The sequence below is a fragment of the Leishmania martiniquensis genome, chromosome 29 (genome assembly GCF_017916325.1).
Source record: "Leishmania martiniquensis isolate LSCM1 chromosome 29, whole genome shotgun sequence".
NCBI lineage: Eukaryota > Euglenozoa > Kinetoplastea > Trypanosomatida > Trypanosomatidae > Leishmania > Leishmania martiniquensis.
In genome coordinates this window covers 248279-275382 of record NC_090164.1, presented here as the reverse complement: position 1 = coordinate 275382, position 27104 = coordinate 248279, and the positions used below count along the sequence as shown (strand labels likewise).

Sequence of the window (27104 nt, the reverse complement as noted above, 5' to 3'; positions counted from 1 at the left end):
CCCCCACCCCTGCCTCCTCGTTCGCCTCCCTCCCAGCAAGTAAGCCTCTCTCTGCCCCCGTCCTCTCCTCCTTTAGTTTGCCTTTGCCTCCTTTATAAATGTGTGCGAGGGCATATGTCCCACAGGGCGCGCCTCGTTTGTCAGAGGTCCTTACGGGATGCCGACTGCACACGCATGCGCACCGCTGCAACGGAGCAAGCGCACACGTGGGCACTCCGACACGCGTATGCATGCCCTCCCACATGCTTGCACCACGCACACAGCGCCCTACAGGGACGTATGATAACGACGCCCAAAAGGTAAGTAAAAGGCTGACAGCTCCATCCGTGCGCTTCTGTACACGTATAACTTCCGAGAAAGAGGAGGATAGGAAAGAGGGAGGAAGAGAGAGAAGGACAGGACGCTGAAAGGGGCGGTGTGTATGTGTGTGTGTGTGGCGGCAGCGGCAACTGATACAGGGTGATCCCTCTTCCTCCTTCGCCGTCTCCTGTCCTCTCCCCCTTTGCGTGTGACGCTCCCTTTACCCCCCTCCCTCTCTCTCCTTTGGCTGGCGTCGCTTCCCCTCTCCCCTCTCTGTAGTTTTCATGGATTCGACATGCAGAGGGACCGAATGCTGCGCGCAGGTCTGTGCACATGCACCTACGTGCCCTGGAAACGGTTGACGAATGAAAGGGACCAGCGGTGGTGATGGTGGTGGTGGATGCTCTCGACAGGTGATCGCGGGGGACCATGGCCGCGCTTGTGTGCGTGTGCGCATGCGTATGCACGCTGGGCTGGATAAGTGCTGATGGGTACTTAAACGCAAAGAAAAGCAGGAATGAAGCTCGCTACAGAGAGCGATAGACGGAGTATGAGGTGATCGCGACTTGCCCCGATTTGCGGCAAACGCCCTCTCACCAATGCGACTCTGCCTTTTGGTTCTATGCATCTCTTTTTTTTTTTGCTGCTGCCTCTCTCTGTGGTGGTGGCGTTGCTCGTTGGACACTTACCCGTCTCATCAACGTGCAGCAGAGGTGGATGGGGCCAAAAGGAGGAAAGCAAAAAAAAAGAAAGCAGCCGCTGCTTCATGTGACACACAGACGTACGCACGTGCGTACATTCTTCGTCCTTCTGTTCCCTCGAACTCTCTTTTTTTCTTCGGTGGTGTTGCCCTCCCATCCGCAGCCCCTCCGCAGCCCCTCCGCTGCCACGGCCACTCCACACCGTCTTTCGCCTTTTGCTTCGTGCGCGCTCATCTCTGTGTTCCCTTATGAATCCCCCTGCTGCTCACCTTTCTGTGCGCTTGTGAACATCGTTGTCTGTGTCTTCGCTCGAAGTGCACGCGTACACACACACACACGCTCGGACACAGATGCGATAACGGCGCGCAAAGACGCTTCTCCGATAACGAGGAAGGCACATTGCAGCGGAGGAGGCGGGCCGCACGTGCGCTTGTTCGCCTGAATAGCGACAATCGCAGTCTGACCTCGTCTGCAGCCCTCTCTCCGGCGCTGGCGTGCGCCATCTCTCTCTCTATTTCGTTTCCTTCGCTCATACACAGCACACTGTTTACCCCTGCACCCCCCTTTTTCCTCTCCGCATTCTTCGAGGATGCCTGGCAGCGGCAGCGGTGGCGGCTTCGGCCCTTCACCAGGCGACGGTGCGATTAAGTCCGCCCAAGGTGCCACCGACAGCGTGCGGGAGCTGTTTCGCGCTGCGCGAAAAAATCCGGAGAAGGAGCTTGGCATCCCACTGGATGAGCTGGAGAGGCGCCAGAGCGAGGCGCGTAAGGCGCGCCACTTTGTGAGTGAGAATAGCAGCCGAAGGTTCGACGTGAAGAGCTCGGCACGAGCCCAGCAGATTATGAACAGTGGGATCGACAAATACCAGCGAGAAAGGCGGCAAAAGGATCTAAGGAACAACTTGGCTATGTTACGCAAGCTGCAGGTGGTGCTCTGTGTCCTCGGTGCCGGCCTCTTTGGCTGGCTGGCGGTGACGTACCTGCTGCCGCATTACTTCGCGGTGCAGGACCGCAATCGTCGCATGCAGTTGCGCTACGAGCGCGCGCAGCGGAGTCTTAAGGCCATCAGAGACGGTAGCGCTTCCGCCGCGTCAGGCGGCGGCGCTGACGGGGCGGCCGTGCCGCCTGTCGCATCGGCGGTGCGCATCTTTCGTGTTGAGGGAGGCAATGATGGTGCCATGAAGCGCACCATTCAGTGAGGGAGCTTGTGCGCTGTTCGTTCGGTGGAAGCGTGCGATCAATGCGAACGCGTGCTGTGTGCGTCTCTGCTTCTCTCCTCGGCGTAATGGTGGCGCAGGCGGCGTGACGCGCAACACATACATCACCGTCAAGGCGGAGCACAATGAAAAGACGGGAGTGGCTCGAAAGCGACAGCGCTCACTTGGCGGCTCCCCGTCGCCCGTGCGTGGTGGTGAGGGTTTGAGGGGCGTCACCCCCCTTCTCCGTCATTCCCTTCTCTCTACAGTTGCCATATTCCCGCACATCTCGCTTGCTCTTCTTCCCTTTCGGTGCATGTGTGTGCGGTGTGTGTGTGTGTGTGGTGAGTGGGTGGGCCCGCACGATGCTCAGCGGCACAACCGCATCACTGACTTTTCACGCCATTCCCCTTTCACCCCTCCCCTCAAATAAAAAAACTTCCACACGGCGGAGAGCTGCTCTCGACCGGCTCTGAGCTTTTGCAGCTGTTGGTGCATACAAGATGCCGACCGTGACACGGGCCACAGCGTCCTTCGGCCCCCTTCTCATCCCTCCTTCCTGTCCGCTCTGCGTAAGAGCGCGTTGCTGAAACGCTCACTCCCCTCCCCTTTTCCCCCTCTCTTCCAAACGTTCACCCCTCCGCCTTCGCTTTCTCCTCTTTTCGCTGCATGGACGTTTTCGTCCGCAAAGCCCCTTCGCTTTTTCGGCACTGCGCTGCACTACTTTCGTCCGTAAACGCACACGCTCTTTTTGTGCCTCCTCCCCCCTTCTTTCCTCTCCCCCTCTGTCTCTTGTCCTACTCGTCCTGTCTCCAATCGGAGATTGGCGTGCACGCCCCTGTCCGTGTGTGCGTGTGCACGTGGGCGTGCGCCTGTGTGAGTTGACCTCCCGTTTTTTCTTCACTCTCTAGCCATCGCACACCTGCAGAAGGAAGCGGCAGGCGTCGAAAGCGGCACAGACTTCTCGACAAGCAAAAATAGAGCCAGAGAGCATCCTTGCACTCCTTCAGATAGCTTTGCAGAGTTGGCAGTGACGGCAGCGTCTTCACCCCTCCATTCCCCCTCAATCCACATCTCTGTTCGCCGCTGTGCTCTCCTTTCACTCGTATTTGCCCCCCTTTTTCGCTCTTCTTGTCGACGCTGAAGCCCAAGATGACCAACTCGAACTTGCTCCGTGTGGCGCTGGTAGCACTGCTGCTGCTGGGCTCCCTCACGGTGTCGGCTGGTGATGGGCGCGGTAGCCCCATCACCTTCCAGGCCGAGGTGTCCAAGATGCTGGACATCCTAGTCAACTCCCTTTATACGAACCGCGCCGTCTTTTTACGGGAGCTGATCTCGAACGGTAGCGATGCACTCGACAAGATCCGCGTACTGTACCTCACCTCTCCCAAGGAGCCGCTCACGAAGGATGGTGAGGCCCCGACGATGGACCTTCGCATCTCCTTCGACAAGGAGAAGAACTCTCTCATCATTCGCGACGGCGGCGTCGGCATGACGAAGGAGGAGCTCGCAAAGCACCTTGGCTCACTCGGCACCTCGGGCACAAAGAACTTTCTGGAAAAGCTGCAGGAGAGCGGTGCTGCTGCCGGCGGCGACCACAGCAACCTGATTGGCCAGTTTGGCGTCGGCTTCTATTCTGTCTTCCTCGTCGGCGAAAACGTGCGTGTCGCGTCGAAGAGCGACGACAGCGATGAGCAGTTTGTCTGGGAGTCGAAAGGGGACGGGCAGTACTTCCTCTACCCTGATCCGCGCGGCAACACGCTTGGTCGCGGGACGGAGATCACCATCGAGTTGAAGCCAGACGCTGAGCAGTTCCTCTCTGCTGACACCATCAAAAGCACTGTTCACCAGTACAGCGAGTTTATCAACTTTCCCATCTACGTCGAGGAGGAGGTCGAGGTGGCGAAGACGGCAGCGAAGCAGGAGACGGGGGCGGCGGAGGGGTCCCTCGACGAGGAAAGCGTGGAGGAGGAGCCGGTCAAGGCGGATGAAAAGCGCTGGACACTGGTGAACATGAACCGCCCTATCTGGACCCGGGCGATTGGCAACGTAACGGAGGAGGAGTACAACAAGTTCTACAAGGCCTTCTCGAACGATTATCGCGACCCCTTATACTTCAGCCACTTCAAGGTGGAGGGCGAGGTGGATTTCGACTCGATCCTCTTTGTCCCTTCCACCGTCGACCCCTCAGCCTTCTCCGACGAGAACGAAGTGAACACAAACATCAAGCTGTACGTGCGCCGTGTCTTCATCACGGATGAGTTCAGAGACTTGCTGCCACGCTACCTGAACTTTGTCAAGGGTATTGTGGACAGCAACGACTTGCCGCTCAACGTGTCACGCGAGGTGCTGCAGGAGAGCCGCATTTTGCGCGTGATCAAGAAGAAGCTCGTTCGCAAGGCGCTGAACATGTTTGCCGACATCGCGGCGCAGGACGAGTACATTACGAACGGGAAGCAGGCGGAGAACCCGACCCCTTCTGGGCGCAAGCACCTCAGCAAGCCCACCTACGCGAAATTCTGGGATCTGTATGGCAAGCATCTCCGCCTTGGTGCCATGACCGACAGCAATAACCGCAATCGCCTCATGAAACTGTTCCGCTACTCGTCCAGCAAGAGCGAAAAGGAGCTCATCAGCCTCCAGACGTACGTCGACCGCATGAAGGAGGGACAGAAGGGCATTTACTATCTCTCCGGCGACTCGGTAGAGCGGATCAAGAAGTCCCCCGTGCTGGAGGACGCCATCGACCACGACGTTGAGGTGATCTTCATGACAGAAGCCATTGACGAGTACGTTGTGTCGCAGGTCACCGACTTTGCCGGCAAGAAGCTCATCAACCTCGCGAAGGAGGGTGTGCAGTTTGAGGAGAGCGACACGCGGCAGCGAGTGATCGACCGGAAGCGCAAGGAGAAGTACGACTCCTTCTTGACGCATCTGCGCGCGCTCTTTGGGTATTCTGAGGTGAGCAAGGTTGTCTTGACGAAGCGTACGTCACGCGAAGCGTTCATCCTGTCGTCCAAGGAGAACCAAATCACGGCGCGCCTGGCCAACATCATTCGAGGCCAGTCCATGTCCCTCGCGGACGAGCAAATGGCTGCCGAGCGTGTGTTGGAGGTGAACTATCGCCACCCCCTGGTGGACGAGATGTTCAAGCGCTTCGCCGTGGACGAGAATGACGAGGTGGCAAAGGACATTGCGTGGGTGCTCTACGATACGGCGAATTTGCAGGCCGAGTTCCCGGTGGCGGACGTGGCGGCCTACGCGAAGCGCATTGACCGCCTGCTCCGCAGCAGTGTCGACTTGAACGCAGATGAGTTGCTTCTGCCGCCGGACGACGCCGAATACGCCATTTCTAGCACGGAGACGGAGGAGGAGGGCGATTCGAAGGAGGCTGCCGACGCGGAAAAGGGGCCTGAAGTTGATGCTGCGGAAGATCTATGACAGGACAATCACTCGACGCTGCTCGTTCGCGGCGCGTCTTTGCTTCTTGGCCACATGATGCCCACGATCGCCTCAGTAGCGGGTGCTCTTCATGGCCCGATCTTCTTTTCCCCAACGCCAGTGGTGACACCCATATGTTTTGCCATGCGAACGCGCACAACTAACTATATATATATATTTATATACATACATACTTGGGCTTTTACTTCCACACTCTTTGTTTCGTCCATAAACGCACACGTGATGATCGAGCTGCCGTGTCTCGGCCTCTGCGCGTGTGAACGTGAACGCCTTTCCACCTTTTTCTTGAATGTCTTGAGGTAAGAAAGCGTGTGTGTGTGTGTGGGGAGAGGCGTCCCGCCCGAGTCGTCGCCTCCTCTTCCTCGGCAGGCTGTCGCTTGAGCCCCTGCGCTGTGGAAGGCTCACTTTCCTTTCCTTTACTCCCCCCTTTGCCGCCTTGCCACATGGCCTCGCCCCGAATGGGGTGCAGCCATGCATTTGGTTCGCTTCGTTCAGGGTAGAATGGGCGTGTCCGCGCGCGCGAGCGGCTGCGCTGTGAAAAGGACCGGCAGGCCCTTGCGAGCAATGAAGAGGCGTGCCAGAAGTGAGGAAAGAGGCTGGCTGAGGGGGAGGAGATGCCGAGAGGCTCGAGAAAAGGTCGGGGAGTGCATATCCTCTTTTATGCGTGCACTCCTTCGTGGCGGCTCCTCTCCTGCGCGGGGGAGGCGAGGGGAGTCGCAGCTCGAACGGGGGGATATGGTACGCACACAGCTGAGACAAGTTGAATGGGACCCCAAACATTATACCACTCTCTGCGTCCATCAGAGGCGCTGTGTGCACCAGTGCTGTCATTCGCGCGCGCGGACACACACACACACACACAAGGAAGCCGACGAAGAAGATAGCCACAGGGTGCCAGCCGAGGAGACAATAGGGGTGTGTGGGAATGGAAATGTCTGTGAGCGGGTGTGTGTGTGGCGGTTTGCAAGAAAACGGTGACTACGCGTACATACTGTGAGCCGCCGCTTGCCGATCTCTCAGGCCCCTCCCTCTCTCCCCCTTCTCACTTGTTTGTCGGTGCATCTCTTCGTTGCCCGCCATGTAGTGCGACGGCGCGTGCCAGTCGAGCCTCTGCTGGAATCTTGCCAAGGGCGCCGGGTGTATGGCCACGTGCGCCACTCACTTCCCCGCTAACCGGTACTTCCATGAGCTGCCGTGTACGCGTATTGATCCCTCCTCCACCGATCCGCTTTGCGTTATTCTTAACCCCCCGCCCGCTTCTTTTCCACAGTTCTCTCGGCACTCACGCGCAGACCAAGTCCGAGGCATCTCGCACAAGAGTGTGTGCGGCCATCCTTCTTCCGCACATACACACAAAAGAGCAGACGCACGTGAGCTTAGCAGCCGCCAGGCCGCACCCCTGCTCCCCATCGCCTCTCCTTCTTTTTCTTCCCCCCCAACTCTGTACTCCTTAGTGCACCCGTAATCTGCGTCTTAGTGTGTGCGTGGAGAAGGGGCCGAGTTGGCTTGGCACGCCTTCTTACGACAGTCACAGAAGGCGGCGAAGCCACAGCCACTACAGAGAGAGAGAGAAACGGCCCACCGTGTCTGTGTGTGCGTGCGTGCACGTGCAGCTTTCTCGGCACTCCTCCTCCGCCCCGAACACACACACTCACACACACTCACACACACTGATACCAGACGAGCAGCAGACAACCGCTGCAGAGGCACCAGCGTCTCTCCGCTGCACCACTTCTCTTCGCCTGCGCTCGTGCCAGACTCACACGAGCCCAGTCGCGCATGGGCACACGCATACACACGTGCCGCGAGGTTTCCGATTTCTCAGCTACCCTCTCCCTAATGCCGTCCTCTAGTAGCTCTGCCTCCTCGCCTGGCAAGGCGTTGGCGGCGCCAAAGCTTGGCGGTCAGCTGCGTTCATCCGCGCGCGTGCTGGATCGTCTCACAGGGAGTCAGCTGGACTACCTTGCTGTCTCGCGCCGAGACGGCGATGCCGTATCACGGGAGTCTCTCGCGGCGCTCTACTCACTCGCGACGAAGCTGCACTCGCCTGCGCTGCGCTTCGTCTCGAGCAGCATTGAGACACGTAAGGAGCGCCACATCACCACAGAGCAGGTGTGGGGCCAGCTGAACATGCTGATGCGGCCGGTGCTTCGCCAGCTGGAGAACAATGTGCGCCGCGCGGAGAAGCTCTTTGGCGGGAAAGGCGAGGGCAATTCAGCGAAGGCGGTGCGGCAACAATCGCGCAACGCCCAGGTGCTGTCACGCGAAGACGATCGTGGTAGCCGTAGCGGAGGCGAGAAGGACCTCCTCTCTACCCGCACCTCAGAGCTGGATGAGAGTGACTTAGACGAGGAGATCCGGGCTCTTCTGACGAAGCAAGCGGCACAGCAGAAGTCTCGAAAGGAGGCGAGAGGGGGTGCCGGCGGCGGTGGCGGCGATGCGTGGCGCTACGCCTTTGGCAAGGACAACGCCGGAGATGATGATGAGGAAGACGACTGGGACGGCGAGGACTCCGACCACGAGAGGTCGCGCCGCCGCCGCCGCCAAGAGGCCGAAGAGGAGGCTGAGGGGGACGGTGACGTGGACTTCGAAGAGGAGCGTGGCGGGGCACTCCCGGACCGGCGCGCGCGGGACCGCAACAAACGGGCTATGGCAGACGCCGAAGAGGAGGAGGACATGGACGCAGAAGACGGGGCAGAGGCGGAGGAGGAGCTGGCTGCGCTCCGTGAGCTATACGGGGATGACTTTGAAGACGACGGGCGAGGCTTCTTAGGGGAGGAGGAGGACGAGGACCCCGGCATGGAGGAGGACATCGAGCTGGACGATCCGGCGTACGAGACGACTGGCGCCGTGTACAGCGAGCGGGACGGGGCGTATTTTGGCAAGGGTGACATCCTGAACGACCAGGCAGGCGACTTTGAGGAGGATGACGGCGTTAGCGCGGATGGTCATGACGCCGATGCGGCGCTGCAAGGCGCAGAGGGGGAGGAGATGGACGAGGAACTGCGCGCCGCCCTCGCGGACCCGACCCTTTCTGAGCTGCAAAAGGAGCGCTTGCGTGAGCAGCGAATGGTGCGTACGATGGAGGAGAGGCGACTGTTTGCGACCGACTGGAGCATGGCGGGTGAGACAGCCGCCAACAAGCGTCCGCGCGACGCATTGCTGGAGGTGGACGACCTGGAGTTCGAGTACGGCATGAAGGCGACCCCGGTCATCACCGAGGCATTCACCGCCAAGCTGGAGGACCGCATCAAACAGCGCGTCCAGGACGAGAACTTCGACGATGTGAGGCGCAAGATGCCCTTGTCGACGGAGGCCGACATCGCGCACCCGAAGTGGGATGCGGCTCTCGACGCACAGAAGTCGAAGATGTCCCTGATGGATCTGTATGAAAAGGATTTCCTGGAGAAGCAGCGACTCGCGGAAGAGGCTGCTGGCGGCCCCGACGCTGCGAGGGCTGACCCGCTCACGGAGGTTGAGAAGGACGAGCTCCGGGCGATTCAGATGTGGCAGCGGCTGGCGCAGCACCTCGACGCTCTCAGTAACTTCCACTACACGCCGAAACCGGTGCAGCAAGACCTGGAGGCACGCGTGCGCGCAGTGGAAAACCAAGCACCAGCCGTGTGGATAGAGAGTGTGGGCAACTTTGCCACGACGCGCGAGAATGCGTTGGCCCCGCAAGACCTTTACCGCGGATCCGCGCATCGCTTTGCGGATGTCGGCACTGATGAGCTCACGCCGAAGGAGCGGCACGCCTTGCGCCGCTCCAAGAAGGAGGTGGGGAAGAAAGACAAGGCTCGCAAGGAGGCACGTGACAAGCAGCGCGCCGATGCTCGCAAGCAGAAGCAGCAGCCAACAGGGCAGACCGCCGGTGAGAAGAAGTAGCTGTCGGCTGGGCAGCGTCTGGTCTGCGTGACTATCCTAGGTGCACGCGCTTTCGCCGTGGTTTCTCCGAATCTGGAGAGGTGGCGGCACACCTGCGATATATATGCGTACCGGTTTCAGATATGCTCAAGTACTTTGATCACTAAGCTGCTGCTGCCTCTTCCTCCCCCCTTCCCCCCGGCGCACACACAAAGGCGGACGCCCTCCTCCCTTAAAAGCGCACCGTGGAGGGACGCCTTCAGGTCTCGCTCTTATTTGTGTGCCTGCGCGTGTGTTGGCGTGAGCAGCACTCAGGCGTATAAGCATCTACTAATCGATCTTCGTGTGGCACATACGTGCATGATGTCTCTCTCTGTCTCTCTGTCTCTCTGTCTGTCTCTCTGTCGCCGTCCCCCACGCATGCGCGGGGCTGCGTGTGCGCGAGGGGGGAGGGAAGGACGACGACTGTTCTCGCTATCAGTGCACACCTTGGCCGATGCTACACGGAAATGCGTGAACGCTCGGCAGCAGAGGCGGTGCGGGAGGTGCGCCCTCTCCTAGGAGCGCGTCCACCGCCGTGTATCTGTCTCATTAGAACGAGGCGGTAGCAAGATGAGGTGAAGCGGGCGAGGAGGCTGCGGGCAACACGCGGAATGACTGTGGGATGCTTCATTCCGTAAAGTTGGCTGCGAGTACCGAGCAGTCAAGTGGCGCGATGTGGTGTACTCAGTCTCACGAAGGGTGCCAATGTGTCTGTCTGTGTGTGTGTGTGTGTGAGTGCGCACCTTTGGTTTCCTCTTCGCCTCTTGACAAGCAAACAATCTGCCACAGACACGTGCTCGCTCATCGCCCCGCACTTCCTTACCCTCTTTCTTCCATATCATCTCCCCTCTCTGCCTCCCCAGTACTGCCGAGTCTGGCTGACTTGTCACATGAAGGCGCGCACGCATCGGTTGCCGCTCCACCTTGCCTCATCCCTTTCCCTGTTTGCTTGTATCCTTACGCGTAGGAGTAGTCTGTGTGTCTGTGTGTGAGTACCGTTGGCCGAATACGGTGACGATCTTGAAGGTGCTTCCCCCTTTTTACTTCAGGGAGACGAACGGCAACGAGGAGTGCGTCAGTCTTGACGTGCCGTTTCGCGTTAGAGGAGCACACGATAAACTTCACCGCCGTTGCCAGAAGCGACTCCGCTTACCCACTCACGTGCCCCACCACCGCCGTACATACCTACGCGTATACGCATGCAGATGTATGCGGGCACAAGTCGAACCAGCGAATCGCGTAAGCACAAAGAACAGCAGGCCCGTTGCTCCATGAGCCTACTCGTCCCCTCCGCCGCGCATGGCGTACTGACAGAGAAGGAGTACCAACAATGTATGCGCCACTACCTCACGAGGTCGCCGTCGCGGATATGGATCGCCGTAGGTGGCACGGCACTCGATCTAGTATGGAACAGCCATGAAGAGGCGGCGCATAGCAGTGAAAAGCTCGCTTCCTCGGCGGAGGCCCTGAGGACACGCAGCTGCCCCAAAGGCAATAGTGTGTCTGCGGCGCCTCTTTCCGATACGCGGTACCGCGACCAGTTCCTGAAGCTGGCCTCTGACTGCGCTCCAGCCGTCCCTGCTGCTGCGGGTGAGGCGGCGGGTCGAGCAGCGGAGGAGCACGTGCTGAGTTCTGACGAGGAATGTGAGAAGAGCGACCATAGCAGAAGTGCGCTGTCGTTGACACCCTCGTCGCGGCAGCAGCGAGTTGTTGGGCATCTGTCCACTAAAGGAGCTGCGGCATCCTCGTCTCCATCCCCTCGCTGCAGCTGTACAGGGGCAACTGGCAGCAGCCCCGCATCTCGGGCCTCTCAGCGCCAGAGCACGGGTAGCAGTGTAATAATCCTGAGTCAGCCGACCAGGAAAGTATTGGCGTGCAGCCCTGCCCAGACAGGTGCGCCGAAGGGCCGCATTGCAGGGTCCGAATGCTCTTCGCAGGGACGCTGTGACGGCGCGGACACCGGTGGCGAGAGGGGCAGAAAGCGACAGCGCTTCATGGAGGATTTTCTGTACCGCGCAGAGTAAGAAGCTGCCGGTCAGGCAAGCAGGCGCGTGCCTGACCTGTGTGTACGCGGGCGTGCAGCCCCACTTTTTTCTCGCGCGCTCTCTTTCACTCTACCTTTGCATCAATCCCTCCCCTTCCAACGTGACTTGATGGCAGGGTCGCGTCGAAGCGTTCGTTCCTCTCTCCCCGAGTGCGTGCGTGCCGCCGCTCACCTTCAACTTCTCTTTGCTGCCTCTTCCACTCCCCCTCTCCCCGGTGCGCCACTTGCATGGCTCTTCATCTCGTTGTTTCTGTTTCTCTCTCCTCCGCACTTTCCTGTACATGACCGTTACACATTTCCTTCGACCGTTTGCGCGTGCTGCGCAGGCACGGCGTCAGCGCAGCGTGCACATGCACACACACACACACACGTGCGCACATACACAAATACACATACGGATCTTCTACTGTTTCCTTTCCCTTCAAAAGGCTTTTCTGTCGTGCTGAATTATCACTGGCACCTTCCTCCTCCCTCCGTGCCTTGTTTAACGTCCGACGATGCCGTCCTTCCAGATGCACCCCGGCTTTGCGGGGCAGTCCATCCGCACCAACCCATGGAGGCCGACGCAGTTCATCCTCTCTACCTCCCAGAACTTTGGCATCGTCGGCTCTGGGAAGGTGTACATCGTGGAGGCCGCCGCGGGCTTCCAGGCCGGCTCTCCAGTCTCCCTCGTTGGATGCTGGGGGACCTCCGACGGCGTCTTCGACGCGTGCTTCAGCGAGGTCGATCAGAACATCGTAGTGACTGCCTGCGGTGACGGTGTGAAGGTGTACAACGTAGCGATGAGTCTCAACCGGGATGGTGCCATGCCGCTTGTGCACAACGCCGAGCACCAGGCAGAAGTATCGTCCGTTGCGTGGAACTCAGGCTGCCGCGACACCTTCTACTCCGCCAGCTGGGACACCACCATCAAGATGTACAGCGCGGTGAAGCCTGAGGTGTCGATGGTAACGATGCAGGAGCACTTCAAGGAGGTGTACGAGGTGGCCACGACGGGACACAGTCCGTCTTCCATCCTGTCGTGCTCCGGCGACGGCTCGTGGAAGCTGTGGGACACCCGCTCCCCGCAGCGCTCCGTTCTGACACAAATGGCACACCAGAATCAAATTGTGCTCTCCATCGACTTCTGCAAGCGTGATCCAAACATCTTTGCCAGTGGCGGCGTCGACCGCACCGTCCGCATCTGGGACGCTCGCCGCCCCCACCAGCCGGTGGCCTCCTTCCCTGGCCATGAGCAGGCCTGTCGCCGTGTTAGGTTCTCGACCCACAACCTATCTCTGCTCGCCTCCAGCGGCTATGATATGCGCGTGTGCGTGTGGGACCTCTCGACGCCACAGCAGCCCATGACCGCCCGCTACCAGCACCACCGAGAGTTTGTCGTTGGCCTGGAGTGGTCGCAAGCTGCGCCGAACGCCCTCGCCTCCACCTCATACGATGGATCGACTTTCTTCTGGTCGGTTGGCCAGGCAGTAACAGCATCGCTGCCAGCACAGCGACTGCCACCAGCCATGCCGCCGCCACGCGTGCCTCGGCCGCGCACCAAGGTACTGCCTGGCTTGCCGCAGCCCAGCATGCCAATACCGATGACGATGACGTCGCCGCCGCGCTCCCCTCGGTAAGCGGCGCGAAAACGAAAGCCGCGGACACCCACACCGTTTTTCGATCCTCGAGGCGCTGTATGCTACCAAGGACTGGCTTGTGTGTCGGTGCTCCATTGTGTGCGCGCTGAGAGAGGAGGAGAGGGACCGCGATGTGACCGCAAGTCGTTATGCCTTCGCTTTCCCATGCACGCGACGCGTTTCATTAACGACATAAAAGCGCCTTAATCTCCGGGCTCATATGTGTACGTGTGTGCCCGCGGAGTGCCGGCCGTTGTTTCTGCCTCTCTGTCGCTCGTTTGGTGTGTGTGTTGCGGCGAGAGAGAGGGAAGGCAGCAAGATTGCATCGATGACCCCATCGAATGGCGAGGGGGCGATGCAGCGGCTGTGACGGTGCGCTCCCTGCTTCCTGCCCCCTTTTCCCTCCCCCTTCGCTGTTGGATGCACCGTCGGCTTAGGTCGGGTTGGTTATGAAGGTCGCCAGCCGTACACGCATCAGTGGCGCCTGCGCACAGCTGCATCACCACTCATGCCTGTACGACTCCTCTCACTCCCCATCCTCTCCCTCTCTCTGGGGACGTTTGCTTCCTCACTTCCTCTCCCATCTTCAGCGACGGGGATGGGCGGGTGGGACTCGCCTCCCCGCGCGCCCCGTCTCCCAGAGGCCCCGTGCCCCACTCTCTCCCTCCCTGTGCGGAGACGCCGGGCAGCCCCCTCCCCTCCCCTGCCACAGGCCGAGCCACCACCCCCAGTGGTGATACAGAGTCCAGAGCCTACGACGTAAGGGGGGAGGGAGGGTCAGAGCGACTCTCCGCTGCGGATGCCGTCGGCGAGGTCTCGGACAGTGCTGTGCCGGGGCGGCCTGCGACAGCGAGCACGCCTGTACCGTCTACGTGATGGGCGACGAGTCAGCGTGGCTCGCACCTGCCGCGCCCGGCCTCCACGCACTACCCACCGGGGTGGAGCCCGAGCCACCTCCAAGGAGGATGCACCACGTGGCGCCCGGCATAATGGACGCGGCAGGGGGGAGGCGGCCTGCGAGTTGTGGACGCGTAGAGCTCGAGGCAGAGGCGGTCCCGACATGACGGGGGCCGCGCACCGCTGCCGTGCGTGTCTGCAGGTGCTTCGCACCCCACGCAATGGGGCGCGCGACAGGGCGGGAGGGGGTTGGGTGTAGCTAATGTGCTCCCATGGGAGAGGACGGACGGGTGTGGGACAGACGGAAGCACAGTTCCTCGCGCGAGCCACGTAGAGGTGCTGAAGGGCGGTCACTATGGCCTCAAGGGGGGTGTTCGCATGCCATCATCTCGTCACTGATCTTTCTTACGTCTCTATTTCTTCCCCCTCTCCCGCCTTTGTACTGCCGGGCCTTACCAATCGTCGTACTCGACTTGCCTGGCTGCACTTCCTCCCCACCATCTCTCTTGCAGGGTGCCGCCAGTCCTTTGGGAGAGCTCACCTTTATGCAGGCGCGAACGGTATCCCCGGGAGGCGTGCGCCCAAAGGGGCGCAAGCGCAACAACGCTAAGGCTGCCGTCCCCAACCCGGTGAGCTTTAATGTGCAAGACCGCCGACTGAACACGCGACTGCTGAGCGAGATGCAGCAACGCAGGGCACAGCTTCTCGGAATGACGGCGCGTGACGTTGCTCATCAGCTGTACCGCTACACGGTCGAGCCGTCGTCACTCATGGATGAGGATCGCCTTCGTGAGCCGAGAGGACGGAGGAGTGCTTCGCGTATCAAATCAGCGACTGACGGCGACCCAAACAGCCTCATCAACTCTTCTTCGAATATCCACTCGACAGCAATGTGCTCATCTCCCGTCAGAGACGCCTACTCAGAGTGGCAGACGGAGCGTAGACAACACATGTCAAGAAAAGCAGACAACCAAGAGCACTCCCCCCTGAATCCGTGCACTTCTTCTGGCGAACGCGACGAGCGGGCCGGCGCAGTGCCGTTAGCACCGCCCACGGTGTTGTATGAGGAATGGCTGGCAGCCGGTTGCCCGACGGGTTCGTGGTGTGCGCTGCTGCAAGAGGAGGTGTATGGGCCGTTAGAGGCAGAGCGGGCCTTCCTTAGGGCCAAATACGATCCCAAAGCAAGCCCTCCTTCGTAGTGGCCCCCTGGCGCCTCCCTGTGCGCGTTCCTCCCACACATGCCTTTGGTGCCATCTATTGAGTCCGGCGGCCACCGGCATTTCATGTATCATCCACCCTACTTGGGTTTGGGCACTGCCGCGAAGTTGCCGTTGTGTTCGGTGGCGGAGTGCCAACACAGAAAAGTGTAAACACAAGCAGGGCATCGCGAAGCACGCTCGCACAAGGGCCATCGACACGCAGACAGCGGTGGAGTGAGGCAGAGATGATATCAGGGCGACTGGAGCGCAGCGAGAGGGAGGGAGGGAGGGGGGGCGGGGCGGGGGGCATTTGCGCGACGCCGCGCACTCCTCTTGCCCACTCAGAGAATCCCCACACCCCTCTTTTGTTATGCACGCCCTCTCTCTCGCTCACTCGCTCCCCCATCTTTCTCCCGCGCTGTGTACGGCGGTGCTCCGTGGTTTTCGGTGTGCGTGTGTGTGTGTGTGTGGTCCTCTTCCCCTTCTCGCCTTGGGTACCCCTCTTTCCTTTCGTTACCTTCATGCGCTTAATCACGCACTGTCGCTATGCGTGCGCGTTCCCCGTGGCTTTGCAGGCAGGTGCGCCGCTGCGACTGTTCTTCATCGACGAGCTGTTGTACTCACTGCCCAAGAACTCATGGCTTTGACACCTCTCCGGTCAGTCTTCTCGCTGACTACGACTCTTTCTGATCGCGACGCATGACGGACGAATCGACGTCGGCTTATCCTGTCCTCCCCTTGCTTGGCTTTCCGGTGCTGCAGCATCGAGTCGCCTCTATCCACCTGCACGCGCTCTCTACTAGGCGCGCGGCTTTGCTGGTGTGGATGTGTTGGGAGTCGCAAGGACTGTGATAGCGCTGTCCTCGTACCTCTTCGCCAAGATGCACGCCACTCTGTTGCTCGCTGAAGATGAAGTTGCAGACCACCTCCGGTGCGCGGGCGAGTCCCTTTTTCTCGCCTGACCTGCTATCGAACAGAAACACAGCTGGGACGGTTGCGGGTGGGCGGGACGAAGAGCCCGCCCCAGCCGAGCTGCTGCACGGTGGGGGCCGGGGCGGTAGACCTCCATGCCCTTTTGCTCTCGGATCCGGCTCCACCTCGACCGTCGTAAACGTGTTGTGGCTAAGCGACTGCCGCTGATGTGCCACCTGCCCCCAGAGTTTCAGATGCAGCTAGAGAGGCAGGCATCGGAGGAAATGTAGGTGGCACTGAAGCTGGCGGGCATCTCGCTGCCCTCGCGCGTGCAATGCGTCTTTCGGTCCCTACCCCCCTGACCACACAGGTGGCGGCGCGCCGTTTCAACGGCTGCGCGCTCTGGCTGTGGGGACGCGGAAAGGGCTCGAGGGAACATGCTGTGAGCGTGACATGTAATTATGCCAGCTCTACGCCACGACAGCAGCCAGGGCAGGCTACGGGTAGCACAGCTACATGAACACAGCGGTGTTCAGCGGCAGGCAGGCTGCCTCGCCACTCTGCGAAGAGGGCTAGACCGTGGCAACAGTGATAGCGCGCATTCCCATTGGATGGTGCCAGGCAGAGAGTGAGCGGCACCTCCGCGCGTGTGGCCAAACGACGCGCTTCTGTATAGCGAAACGTTCCATCGGATGCAGCCCAGATTGTTAGCGTGGCCTCGAGCAACAACTGTGCAGAGGCTCTGGCCACGCGTGCAGCGGTCATGCGACGCGGCGCCTCTGCGGCTCGCCGTACCGGCTCTTCACTGTGCGCAGCTGAGACACAATGCTGCTGCTGCTGCTGAAATCTGATGCGTGGATGGCCACAGAGGCGGACCACTCGTGCTGCCGCGTTGAGGTCGACGACCCGACGTCGCCAAGCACGCTGAAGCAAGCATCTGTCGGCGTCTTGGTGAGCCCGCGCCCCCAAAGCACCGACGAGGTAGCGGAGTTAATGGTACAGCGCAACAGGCTAGAGTCGCCGGCAGATACAGTGAGTGGTGTGATCACTTGGAGCTGTGGTAGGTGCTGTCGGCAAAGAGGAGCATCGAGGTGATACTGCTGACCTCGTGCTTGTAGCCGGAGCAGCCTTCTCAGCATTGTATTGCCCTTGCTGGACCGAAGCTATGCAGGCGCTTTGTTTCACGTGCAGCTGTCTGCAGCTGACAGCAGAGCGGCGACGGGACATGCCGAACTTTTGAGTTGCACAGAGTGCCGCTTGTGCATGGCCTGCCTTGACAAGGGGGCGGGATCGTGACGCGCGAGAGGCTGGGGGTGGCGGGCATACGTGCATCTTGGCTGCCCCCACTGCTGTTCTTTGTGAACGCCCTCCCCCTTCATCTCTTCCTCGCCCTGCGCTTCTTCGATGTATATATATATATATGCTTTCCCGGCTTCATCCACCCCTCTCTCCATCGTCCTACCACAACTGTTGGCGGTGGTGGTGGTGGGAGGGAGGGCAGAGGTGGCGCCGGGAAATAGCACATCAGATGCGTAGAGCGGCGGAGACACAGTGTGCTTCACACCCACCCACACACACACACTGGCACGCACACACATGTGTGCCTTGCTGTGCGAACCGCTGTGATGGATGTCAACATCTGCGCCAAGAAAGTCGTGGTCGCGCCGCTGCGGTGCTTTGTGCGATCCAGTCAGCGACTCTAACGGTAAGCTGGCATGCCCAATGGAGTGGCGTGAGGCGTGGCAGATTTGTTGCAGGGGGCACCGTCTCCCTCTCTCTGCCTTCTCCCATGGTGATTCCTCCTCACGGCCCGTTTGATCCTCCTCAGCGAACTGCTTCTTCACGCGTACGCGCTGGCACTCGAGCGCCGCTCTCTCTCTCTTAGCGGAACGTCATCGTTGCTTTACCCCTTCGTCACACACACACACACACGCACACATATCGTTTGCACTTGCAGCGATGCTGCGCCGTTCTCTCCTCTGCTTTGGTGTACCCGTGGACAAGAAGGCGTTCGTGGAGCTCGTCAAGACCCTCCGGTACCGCACCGAGGCCCCCATATCAGACTGCAGTGCTGCTCTCAAGGAATCTGGCGGAGACGTGGAGGCGGCCATTCAGGTGCTGCACAAGCGTGGCGCTGCCCGGGCGATGAAGAAGGGGGATCGCGTGACGGAGCACGGCTTCGTTGTGAGCTGTGTCGGATCGACACCACAGAGCGGTGCGGCCATCCTGTCCGTGTGCAGCGAAACTGACTTTGCGGCCCGAAGTGAGCACTTCCAGAGGATATGCGTGCGGGCAGGTGACCACCTGCGTAAACTCATGGACGCCACGAACGGTGCTGTTCTCGCACACCCAGAGGAGGCTGTCAGGCGGCTGAGCGACGCCATGACAGAGGAGCTGCGTGCGGCCATCGCAGTTCTCGGTGAAAACTTGCGCGTGCGCAGCGTTACCTCCCTCGTACCGGCGCCGCACGTGTCGGAGCGTCTTCTCATTGGGAGCTACACGCATGGCACCTTGGGTGTCAATCATGTTGGTCGCATCGTGGGTCTTGTGGCGGTGAGTCGATTGCGGGAGGACGAGGTGATTCCTGAAGATGTGCTGACCTCCGTAGGTCGCCATTTTGTGGCCACCTCAGGGGCCGAGGGCGACTACGCGCACCAGAGCTTCTTCGGTAGTGAGACGGAGACGGTAGGCAAGTGGCTGAGGCGGCACGGCCTCAAGTTCAGCGGCAGCCTTGTGCAGACGTTTGGAAAGGATGCAGTTGTGCACACAGCACCAGAGCCGCACAGGTAGGAAAGATCAAGGACACTCGGCCACGTGGACAGGGAGGCGTTTTTTTTGCGGTGAAGGAGGAGGCGCGAACGGGAGGGCGAGGAAAGAGGCCAAGAGAGCCGCAACGCTCTGGCTGCCGCGTTCAGTGTGTCTGTGACATCTTCGCTGCCTCACCTGGCCGATCACCACGGTCGCCCCCGTCTTTCCCTCTTGTCGCGTGTCTCCCCCTCTCCTCCCGGACCTGACTCTCCCGCTCTTTCTATCTTCCTGGCGTGCTCACATTTAAGTCCTGCCTCGACCGTGTCTCTCCCCGAGATCCGTCGCACTCATCACAGATCGCACGCCTCTTCGTTCCTTTGCCCCTGCCTTCGCCATGGCTGCCGATGTTGCGCCGTGCCGTACAATGCATCGAACAGATGGCGTCAGGCCCTCTACCTCCTCCTCCACCAGCTCTGAGCCTGGTCGGCGAGGAGGAGGAAAGGCACCAAGACGCGCGGCGACCGGTCAACTCGGCCGCTTACCAGAGGGTTTCTCCCCCATTTTCTTCTGTTGTGACGTCCTCGCCCTCTGCGCTGTGCTGCGTCGCTGTCGTGGCTATCAGCATCCTCCTCCTCTTGCAGTGGTGGCCGTCATGTCACCCACGGCGGCGCTTCCTCTCTCCGCGCGTACGGCAAAGGCGACGTGCCGCTGTGGATGGAGGTCCATATAGAGGGTGTGCGCAAATGCGCGCATGCGCCTCCTGTCGTGTCACTTTCCTCCCCTCCCCCCACCCCACCCGCTCCCTCTCGGGTCTTTTCCCTTCAACATGCGCGTGACATGCGTCGCCCATTCCCCTTCACCGCACCCGTTGGCGTGGCCTATGACACGGTGGTATCGGGCCTCTGCTCTTCGCTCTCGCCCGCTCGGCGGTCAGTGCGGCTATCAGCGGTGCACCTGTGGCTGCTCTGTGTTTGCTCTCGGGCCCCTTCATTTTGCTGCTGCGGCTCCCGCGTACGCGTGTACACACACACACACACACAGACACACACACACACACACCCGCCCTCCGGCACTCATAGACACTAACCCAAGATCACCCGGGGGAGACACCTATTGGTGCTTACGTGCGAGCCGCCCCCCCTCTCCCCCTCCCACTCCCACTCCTTGCATCTGAGGGCGGGCGCGCAAGCGCAGCAGTGCGAAGGGCGTATCGGCAGGCAACACCATCGCTGGAGCATCATAGCAGTGGGGGGGGGCACTGAGGGGGACACCTCTGCGCGCACATTTCCTTCGCTGTAGAGACGGGGGAGGTAACCGAAAAAGTGTGCGGGAGAGGAGGGCGCGGCTTCAGCTACACACCATGACATCTACGATAGCACCTTTGGCGCTGTCTTTCAAGCGCAAGGCCATCACCGAAACTGCTTCCGCCGCACATGGGTGTCTTCTCGTCTACCCGGTGAGCAGAAAGTCGAAGCAACGCGTTGCCGTCGGGGACTGCACTGGCCTATTCAAGGTTTTCTCCGTCGGCAGGCGACTGGAACCAGTGGTTGCCTTTGAGACGCCAGAGACGGCTCTGCAGACTGGTGAGGGCGGCGCCGGAAAGCAGATGAGGGCCATCACTGCCGCCACTCTCTTCTCGGACCAACTCTTCTACATGCAGGGCAGTCTCCTTCACGCGTACTCACGAAAGGGCAAGCCCTTCTTCACAGTGGACACTAATGTTACGGAGAAGGTACACTCGCTGACTATCGACACACCCTTCATCTTCTTAGCGGGCGACTTCATGGTCACCACGATGAGGGAGACAAAGGAGATCGGCTTCTTCTTGTCACCCGATCGCGTGAACGACATGTGCGCGTACGTGGTCCCCAGCTCCATGGCGTGCGAGAGCGAACGCCAGCTGAGCGACTACGTGTGCTGCCTGGCGTGCAATGATCGTGTGCTGCGTTTGGTGCGAGAAAATAGACTGGCAGAGGAGATCAACTGCGAGGCTGCCCTAACCACCGTCGTCTACCACAGCGTTCCGCGGCTGCTGTTCTACGGAACGCAGTCCGGCTCCATTGGCGTCATGGCCGTGACGCAAAGCGGGGCTCTGCGCAAGGTGGGTGCCCACATGCCGGACGGCCCCGGAGGTCTTATCACTAGTCTTGGTTTGGCGGATGTGAACGCAGATGGGCAAGATGAGCTTCTTGTAGGGTACGATGACGGCACCGTGCGCGTTTTCGTTGTGCAGCTGAGTGACTGCTTCAGCGCGATCGGGATGGAGGCCGTGCAGCTCGCCCCGGTGTGGGCAGGCAGTGTAGGAGAGCGGGTGATGAGCGTCGCAGGCGGCATCATCACACATACAGCGGCGCAGCCAGACGTGCTGGTGCACACGTTCAGTGGCCAGGTGATTGCCTTTACCCTGGACACTGACGGACCCAAGGAGGATATCCAGGCAGCCGCAGCCGAGTCTGCGGCGAGGCAGACCGCACTCATCGCAAAGCAGCAGGACACCCAAGGCGAAATCGAGCAGTTGCGGGTGCTCATCACCCAGCGCACCAGAGAGCTGAGTGAGGCTCCGGTGCTGCGGGAGATGGGTGAGGCGTCGGTGCTTACGGTGAGCGCGAGCTTTAAGGTGTCTGTCACCCTCGCACCAGTGGAAGGGTCACCGATGCTGTCGCTGGTGGTGTCTGCCGATGCACCGCTCCTCGGCATGTTGGTTGAGTGCAGCGCAGCGCTGACTTTTGCGCCCACTGAGAGCGCTGCAGTAAAGGCGCGGGTGACGGCCACCGACGGGGCCGCGCTGATGCCTACGTCTTCGCAGAGCTTCACTGCGGCGGTAGGGTCGTCGATTACCATCGCCACTGTCACTCCTGCGCAGCGAGGCAGCAAGCGCCTCGAGGTCCACATGTATGTGGACGAGGGCGTCGCCGGCACCCTCCGCGCCACCGTCTACAGCGCGCAGGCTCCGCGAACAGCGCAGGTCAAGTACATCCCCCTCTGCGCCCTTCCCCTGTACGAGCGTTTGCCGAGTGGAAATATTTCGGTGCTGCCAAGAGATGTGGTGCAATCCATGTCGCGCCTGATCGTGCTTGGAGACTTCAAAGGGCAGGATGCTCTCGTGTGGCTGGGGCAGCTCGTGCCGGGCATGGCAGACGTTCCGCGCTCCGCAGAGGAGTGCCAGCGCTTTCTCTTCACGAGCCGCTTCCTGGGCTCGGTGTTGACGGTCGACATCGAGGGCGACCAGGACGACGGCAATGGCAGCCGCGCGATCTTCGCCTGTGACTCTCTCGTCCCGCTCGCCACAGTGAAGCGGCATATTCTGCAGGTGTGTGCCGAGCACGGCTTCCACATCAGCACGCGCGAGCACATTCTCTGCCAAACTGTTTTCCACCAGCTGCAGCAGTTGTACCCGCTCATGTCGAGTCTGTCCAGCATCCAACGGCGCTGGCAGCTTCTACAGGGGTTGCGTGAGCTGCAGGGGGCGGAGACAAATCTGAGCTTCCTCCCTCACCTATTCCAGGAGCTGCTGGCCTCCGCGGAGGAGGTGCAGGCGGAGGCGGAGGCGCAGCAGGAGGGCTACCTGAAGCGGGCCGTCGCGGCCCTCTACCGCAGCTTTGTGTACTTCAAGGGCCATGCCCCTTTGTTCAACGAGGCCATTCGCGTGCAACTCGAGGCGGCCTCGTGTAGCCTCAGCTTCGACCCTGCCCTTCTTGAGAAGATTATGTATCCAGGTGACACGACACTGCAGGAGGCGGCCGCTGCAGAAGTGGCCGCCATGCGCACGATCGCACCAGCTTCCATCAACGCAGCCTCGCAGGCGGCGCGGACCGCTGCCGACACCGCAGAGGCTGGGGCTGAATGTCCGGCGCTCATTGGCCCCACAGAGGCTCCGAGCCACGTTGTGTCTTCACCCCACGCGAGCAGCGAAGATCCGTGAGTATATCACTGCGGGGCATCTGGGGAAAGGCTTCTAGCCCTTCTGCGTCTGCTGACGGCGATTCGCCACGACCGCTCCGCCCTCTCATTGGAAGGTGCGTGGCTGCCGTCGGGCTCGATGGACGCTGTGCCGAAACGAGGCGACGCACGGCTGGTGCCTGCGCATGTGGGCGCTTACGTGCCGGCATACAGCTGTCTGCCGTCCCCCCCTCTCTCTCCCTCTCTGCTTCTACCTGCATCATCCTCTTTGCGACTCTTTCCACTGCCTGTGCGGCCTTCGTGTCTGAACGGCGCATCCTCCCCCGCCTCGTCACACCCTCACCACCTCAATGACCTCCTCTTACACCCCTTTTCCTGTTTCGCCCTTCCTCGCCAGCAAAATGAAGGGAGGCAAAGCCCACGCGTGTGTGACATCTCCGCGTCACGCGAAACGCACGGTCTCGCGCACATCAACACGAAGAGGTTGCACAACGCTCATTCGTTTATCTGGAGACCGGCATGCGTGACTACTCGCACAGCCCTCGATGGGCTTGACGGAGGCGCAGCTGACGAGATGGCATTGACATCTCTGGGGCACTCTAGCACGCCATCACGAGACCCCGGCTCCCTCCCTTTCTCTCTTCCTCAATCGCTCGAACACACAAAAAAGCAATCGTGCGTTCTCACAGGGGGTGCAGCTGCGCTGACTGAAGATATGTGTTTCGTGCATACCGCCTCCTTATACTTCTTCTTCTCGCCCCCCTCTCTCCCCCTTCTCCACTCGATGCGTGCGCACCCACGCACTTCCTCTTGCCCGCCGCCGGGTATCGGTGCGGTGGTTGTGTGGCGTACTCGCCCTCTGTGCTTTCGCTCGGCCCCAATGGTGCACGGAGCCCCACGAGGGCGTCCGCCGCTGCCACCGATCTCTTGTTTACTCTCTCTGCCTCCCTTTCAGCTCATCGTGCTCAAGATTATTTTGACATGCTTTCTTCACTCGCAACCGCATCTGCTCTCATCACGGGAGCCTCTCCAGCAGATGCGTCCTTTCACTCCCTCGCCTATGTCTCGGCCCTTCGGCAGTGCACCGCCTTCGCGTACGACTCCATGCTCAAGTCTGTGGTCTGCTCTACTGCGGCGACAAGCTTGTACGGCGACGGCCTGACTGAGTGTGTCGTGCGGTGCCGGCTGGAGACGGAGCGTGAGGCGATGGAGCGCCTCACGGCTTTTCTCCTGGAAGAGCTGCCGCAGACGCCACCGCGTGGACAGCCAAGGCGAGACCCGCGCGCTTCGAAAGATGCGACGAGCGCTGACCGAGCGAGCGCCAGCTATGCAAGCCCTCCGACTGCAGGGGCCAGGCATCAAAGTGCGGGTGAGGCGAGCCGGGGCAGTAGGACCTCCTCGGCAAGGGCTTCGCGCCGTGTGAGCGGAAAGGCGTCCGAAAGGGCCTCTGTGACCCGTACTACGCTGCCCGGTGATCTGAGCGCGAAAGAGGACGAGGCGGCGCGGCCGTTCTCTCTCTTCGGCGCTGCGCCGTCGTTTCCGTGGTCGTTGTCGGCCGCGCCCACGTCGCGGCGCGACTCGGCGGCTCTCCTCCTTCTTCGCGTCGGCCTGTATCGTGCGCTCGGCTGGCCCGTTCCCGCTGCGCTTCAGCTCAAGGTCGATGGCGGGGATGACACGGGTGGCGACGCAGATATGACCACTGAGGACGGCAGTGAAGCGATCGCGGCGCCAACGCTCCTGGTAGACACGCTGCTCTCGCGGCACAGCTACCCGAACGTCCTTAGGGGCCAACGCGCGACCGAACCGGGCGCCGCTCTGGCGAGAACTTCTACCGCCGCAACCAAGAGGGCCCACATGTTCATGGACATGCCCGACACGGAGCTCCGCCACAGCATCGTTGTAGAATGGGTGGAGGATGTCCTCGTGTTTGCACATTATCAATGCTTCACGACGGTGCAGACGCAGTGCGTGCTGCTGGACAGCCTCCTTGTTCTTGACAAGGTGGATGGGCTTCCGGTAGACTCGACGGATGCTGCTGCTAACGTATTATGGGAGCAGCGGGTGACGGACGCTCTGCAGGAGGTCTTGTGTGCGCAGACGTGTCTGACGGTGGCACGTGCGATCGAGACGGTGAATTGCTATCAGCCAGTCACTGTTACGGTGCCCGATCCGTCGAAACTTAGCGAGATCACGGAGAAGCTGCACAAGACGAGCTCGCAGAAGACGTTGACTGCCCTCGAGGCAGCAAAGCAAGCCCCCACCCTGGTTCAGCAGACAGTGATGCAGAATGTGGAGGTGGAGGTGGAGAAGGGCCTCACGCTGCGCGCCGTCTTCTCGATGTCAGAGGCGGCGTCCGTTGCCGAGTACATCACTCGCTCTGTGGTGACGCACAAGCTGCTGTGGGGCACACTGCTGGCGCCGATGGCGGAAGAGCAGCTGCCGGCGCCCCCAGCCACGGTGATAGAGTCATCGGCGGTATGCGGGTCGCAGCACCCTGTCGTCCACCGACCCATCTGCGTCGCCGTCGAAAATATACGTCCCGTCTACCTGCCGCCGCTCTCGGCCTTCCACTCGGAAGCGCTGCAAGCCGTGCTGAATGCGCAGCAGCGCCTCTTCGAGGCCTGCGAGGCCGAACGTGTACTACAGTTCTCAAGGGACTGGCAGGAGCCGCTGCTCGTCATCGCTGCGCACGAGCTCAGTGAGCGGCTGCTGCTGCTAGATACTGCGATGCAGACGGATTCTGAGAACAGAGCTGCGGCGCTCACGCTGGAGCAGTGCACTCGCGTGGAGCGCGCCTACCAACTTCGGCTAGAGGATGTGCTGAAGCACAATTCCCATGTGGTGCGCAGCGCTCCTCCGGCTGCCCCTGAGTTGCCTTCCGCAGCCGCCGTTCCCGAGGTCACCGCCGCGCCCCCGCCCGCACGCGGTAGAAGCAGCAAGTCGAAGAAGGGCTCAGGTGGGCCGATTTCGTCGCCGGCTGCCGCGCCTGCTCTCTCGGCTGACGCTGCCGCGTCGATTCAGCTGCCCACAGACGCCACCTTCGACCTCGCCGAGGTGGAGGCACGAGTGGATCGCATTGCTGCCGTCCTCGAGGAGGTGGGCGTCGCCGGCGCCTCCTCCGCTGCTCTGGAGCGCACGGGAAACCGCAAGCGCTAGCGCGACCAGGGTGAGGGAAGAGGGGAGCAAGTGAGGCGCGAAAGGTGTCGCCGCATGAAGGGAGGGGGGGGCATTCGCGGCGGCTCTTGCCGCCCTTTGCCCATTCGTGTTTTCTCTTTCCTTCCACTTCGATCTGTGCTCGTGTTGGTGTGTCTCCCGACAATGATGGTGAAGCGGCGGAGAGAGGGAGAGCAGATGCAGACGTTTCGGCAGCTGTTGCGCGGCAGAGGACGGGGCGGAAGGATGCGAGGGTGGGTGCGGGGGCGGGGAGGGGAAGAGTCGTGGGACATGCCCACCCGCGGCGCGTGGATTCTTTCCTCGCCGTCGACCTTCTTCGCGCTCAAGTAACACGCCTCCGTTTTTTTTTTACGCCGGTGCACATCGGCACGCACGTGTCCAACGAAAGAGAGCTGCTCTGCGCCTGCGCTCTTATGTATAGCGAATCTACTCTTTAGCGCTCCCTTTGTGTGTCTCTTTCCTTCTTTTTTTTCGTCCCTTTCCGCGAGGCAGAGAGTCTTCTCGAGCCGCTTCGCCGGCTGTGGTGGTGTTGGCCCCCCCTTCACCCTCCCCCCAGTTGCGCCGCTCCGCTGCGGGCGAGTATGACGGGAGGGGTGACGGTCACATAAAGCACAGCAGGCATGCAAGTCGAATGGGCCTATCGGACGTGGCTACGTAGCCATGCCCACACCGACTTCGAGCGAGCATTTGGTGGACCCTCAGGCTTGTCTTCTCTTGAGTTTCATGTGGTGGCGAGAAGAGAGGAAGCGCGACAGGAGTGGATAGACAGTGCGGCACGCGGACCAGTAGTGCTGTGTGCCGCACGCTACACCTGCACAGAAGGCGTGCCAATGCGCGTCTCGCCGTAGATGCTCACCTCACACACAGAGGCGCGCGCATGCCTGTGTGTGTGTGCATGATAATGTGTGCCTTTCCTCCGCTTTCAGCGGTCGGCGATCCGCTTTTGTCCGTCATGGCTGCTTCTTCCCTTGCATCATCTCATGCCACCTTCCCTGCGCCACAGCTCATCGAAGGCGCCGCTGCTCACCCTCTGTATCCGCCGCACAT

At 60.9% G+C, this 27104-nt stretch overlaps 9 protein-coding genes across 9 annotated transcripts; all 9 read left to right on the top strand.

Annotated features, from left to right (window-relative positions):
• Window positions 1-1590: 1590 nt before the first annotated feature.
• Window positions 1591-2199, top strand: LSCM1_04365 (uncharacterized protein; the record flags this gene model as incomplete). The annotated part of the gene is made up of 1 exon (XM_067321874.1): window positions 1591-2199. One exon carries the CDS (start codon window positions 1591-1593, stop codon window positions 2197-2199), a length of 609 nt encoding a protein of 202 aa, XP_067176969.1.
• A 1149-nt stretch (window positions 2200-3348) lies between these two features.
• On the top strand, window positions 3349-5637 carry LSCM1_04364 (uncharacterized protein; the record flags this gene model as incomplete). Its single annotated transcript, XM_067321873.1, has 1 exon — window positions 3349-5637. One exon carries the CDS (start codon window positions 3349-3351, stop codon window positions 5635-5637), a length of 2289 nt encoding a protein of 762 aa, XP_067176968.1.
• Window positions 5638-7497: 1860 nt separating this feature from the next.
• On the top strand, window positions 7498-9543 carry LSCM1_04363 (uncharacterized protein; the record flags this gene model as incomplete). The annotated part of the gene is made up of 1 exon (XM_067321872.1): window positions 7498-9543. One exon carries the CDS (start codon window positions 7498-7500, stop codon window positions 9541-9543), a length of 2046 nt encoding a protein of 681 aa, XP_067176967.1.
• Window positions 9544-10835: 1292 nt separating this feature from the next.
• On the top strand, window positions 10836-11588 carry LSCM1_04362 (uncharacterized protein; the record flags this gene model as incomplete). Its single annotated transcript, XM_067321871.1, has 1 exon — window positions 10836-11588. The coding sequence occupies one exon, from the start codon at window positions 10836-10838 to the stop codon at window positions 11586-11588; it is 753 nt and encodes a 250-aa protein (XP_067176966.1).
• A 517-nt stretch (window positions 11589-12105) lies between these two features.
• LSCM1_04361 (uncharacterized protein) lies at window positions 12106-13227 on the top strand (the record flags this gene model as incomplete). Its single annotated transcript, XM_067321870.1, has 1 exon — window positions 12106-13227. The coding sequence occupies one exon, from the start codon at window positions 12106-12108 to the stop codon at window positions 13225-13227; it is 1122 nt and encodes a 373-aa protein (XP_067176965.1).
• A 1442-nt stretch (window positions 13228-14669) lies between these two features.
• On the top strand, window positions 14670-15323 carry LSCM1_04360 (uncharacterized protein; the record flags this gene model as incomplete). Its single annotated transcript, XM_067321869.1, has 1 exon — window positions 14670-15323. One exon carries the CDS (start codon window positions 14670-14672, stop codon window positions 15321-15323), a length of 654 nt encoding a protein of 217 aa, XP_067176964.1.
• A 2871-nt stretch (window positions 15324-18194) lies between these two features.
• Window positions 18195-19025, top strand: LSCM1_04359 (uncharacterized protein; the record flags this gene model as incomplete). The annotated part of the gene is made up of 1 exon (XM_067321868.1): window positions 18195-19025. One exon carries the CDS (start codon window positions 18195-18197, stop codon window positions 19023-19025), a length of 831 nt encoding a protein of 276 aa, XP_067176963.1.
• A 1318-nt stretch (window positions 19026-20343) lies between these two features.
• On the top strand, window positions 20344-22905 carry LSCM1_04358 (uncharacterized protein; the record flags this gene model as incomplete). The annotated part of the gene is made up of 1 exon (XM_067321867.1): window positions 20344-22905. One exon carries the CDS (start codon window positions 20344-20346, stop codon window positions 22903-22905), a length of 2562 nt encoding a protein of 853 aa, XP_067176962.1.
• Window positions 22906-23864: 959 nt separating this feature from the next.
• Window positions 23865-26039, top strand: LSCM1_04357 (uncharacterized protein; the record flags this gene model as incomplete). Its single annotated transcript, XM_067321866.1, has 1 exon — window positions 23865-26039. One exon carries the CDS (start codon window positions 23865-23867, stop codon window positions 26037-26039), a length of 2175 nt encoding a protein of 724 aa, XP_067176961.1.
• Window positions 26040-27104: the final 1065 nt, after the last annotated feature.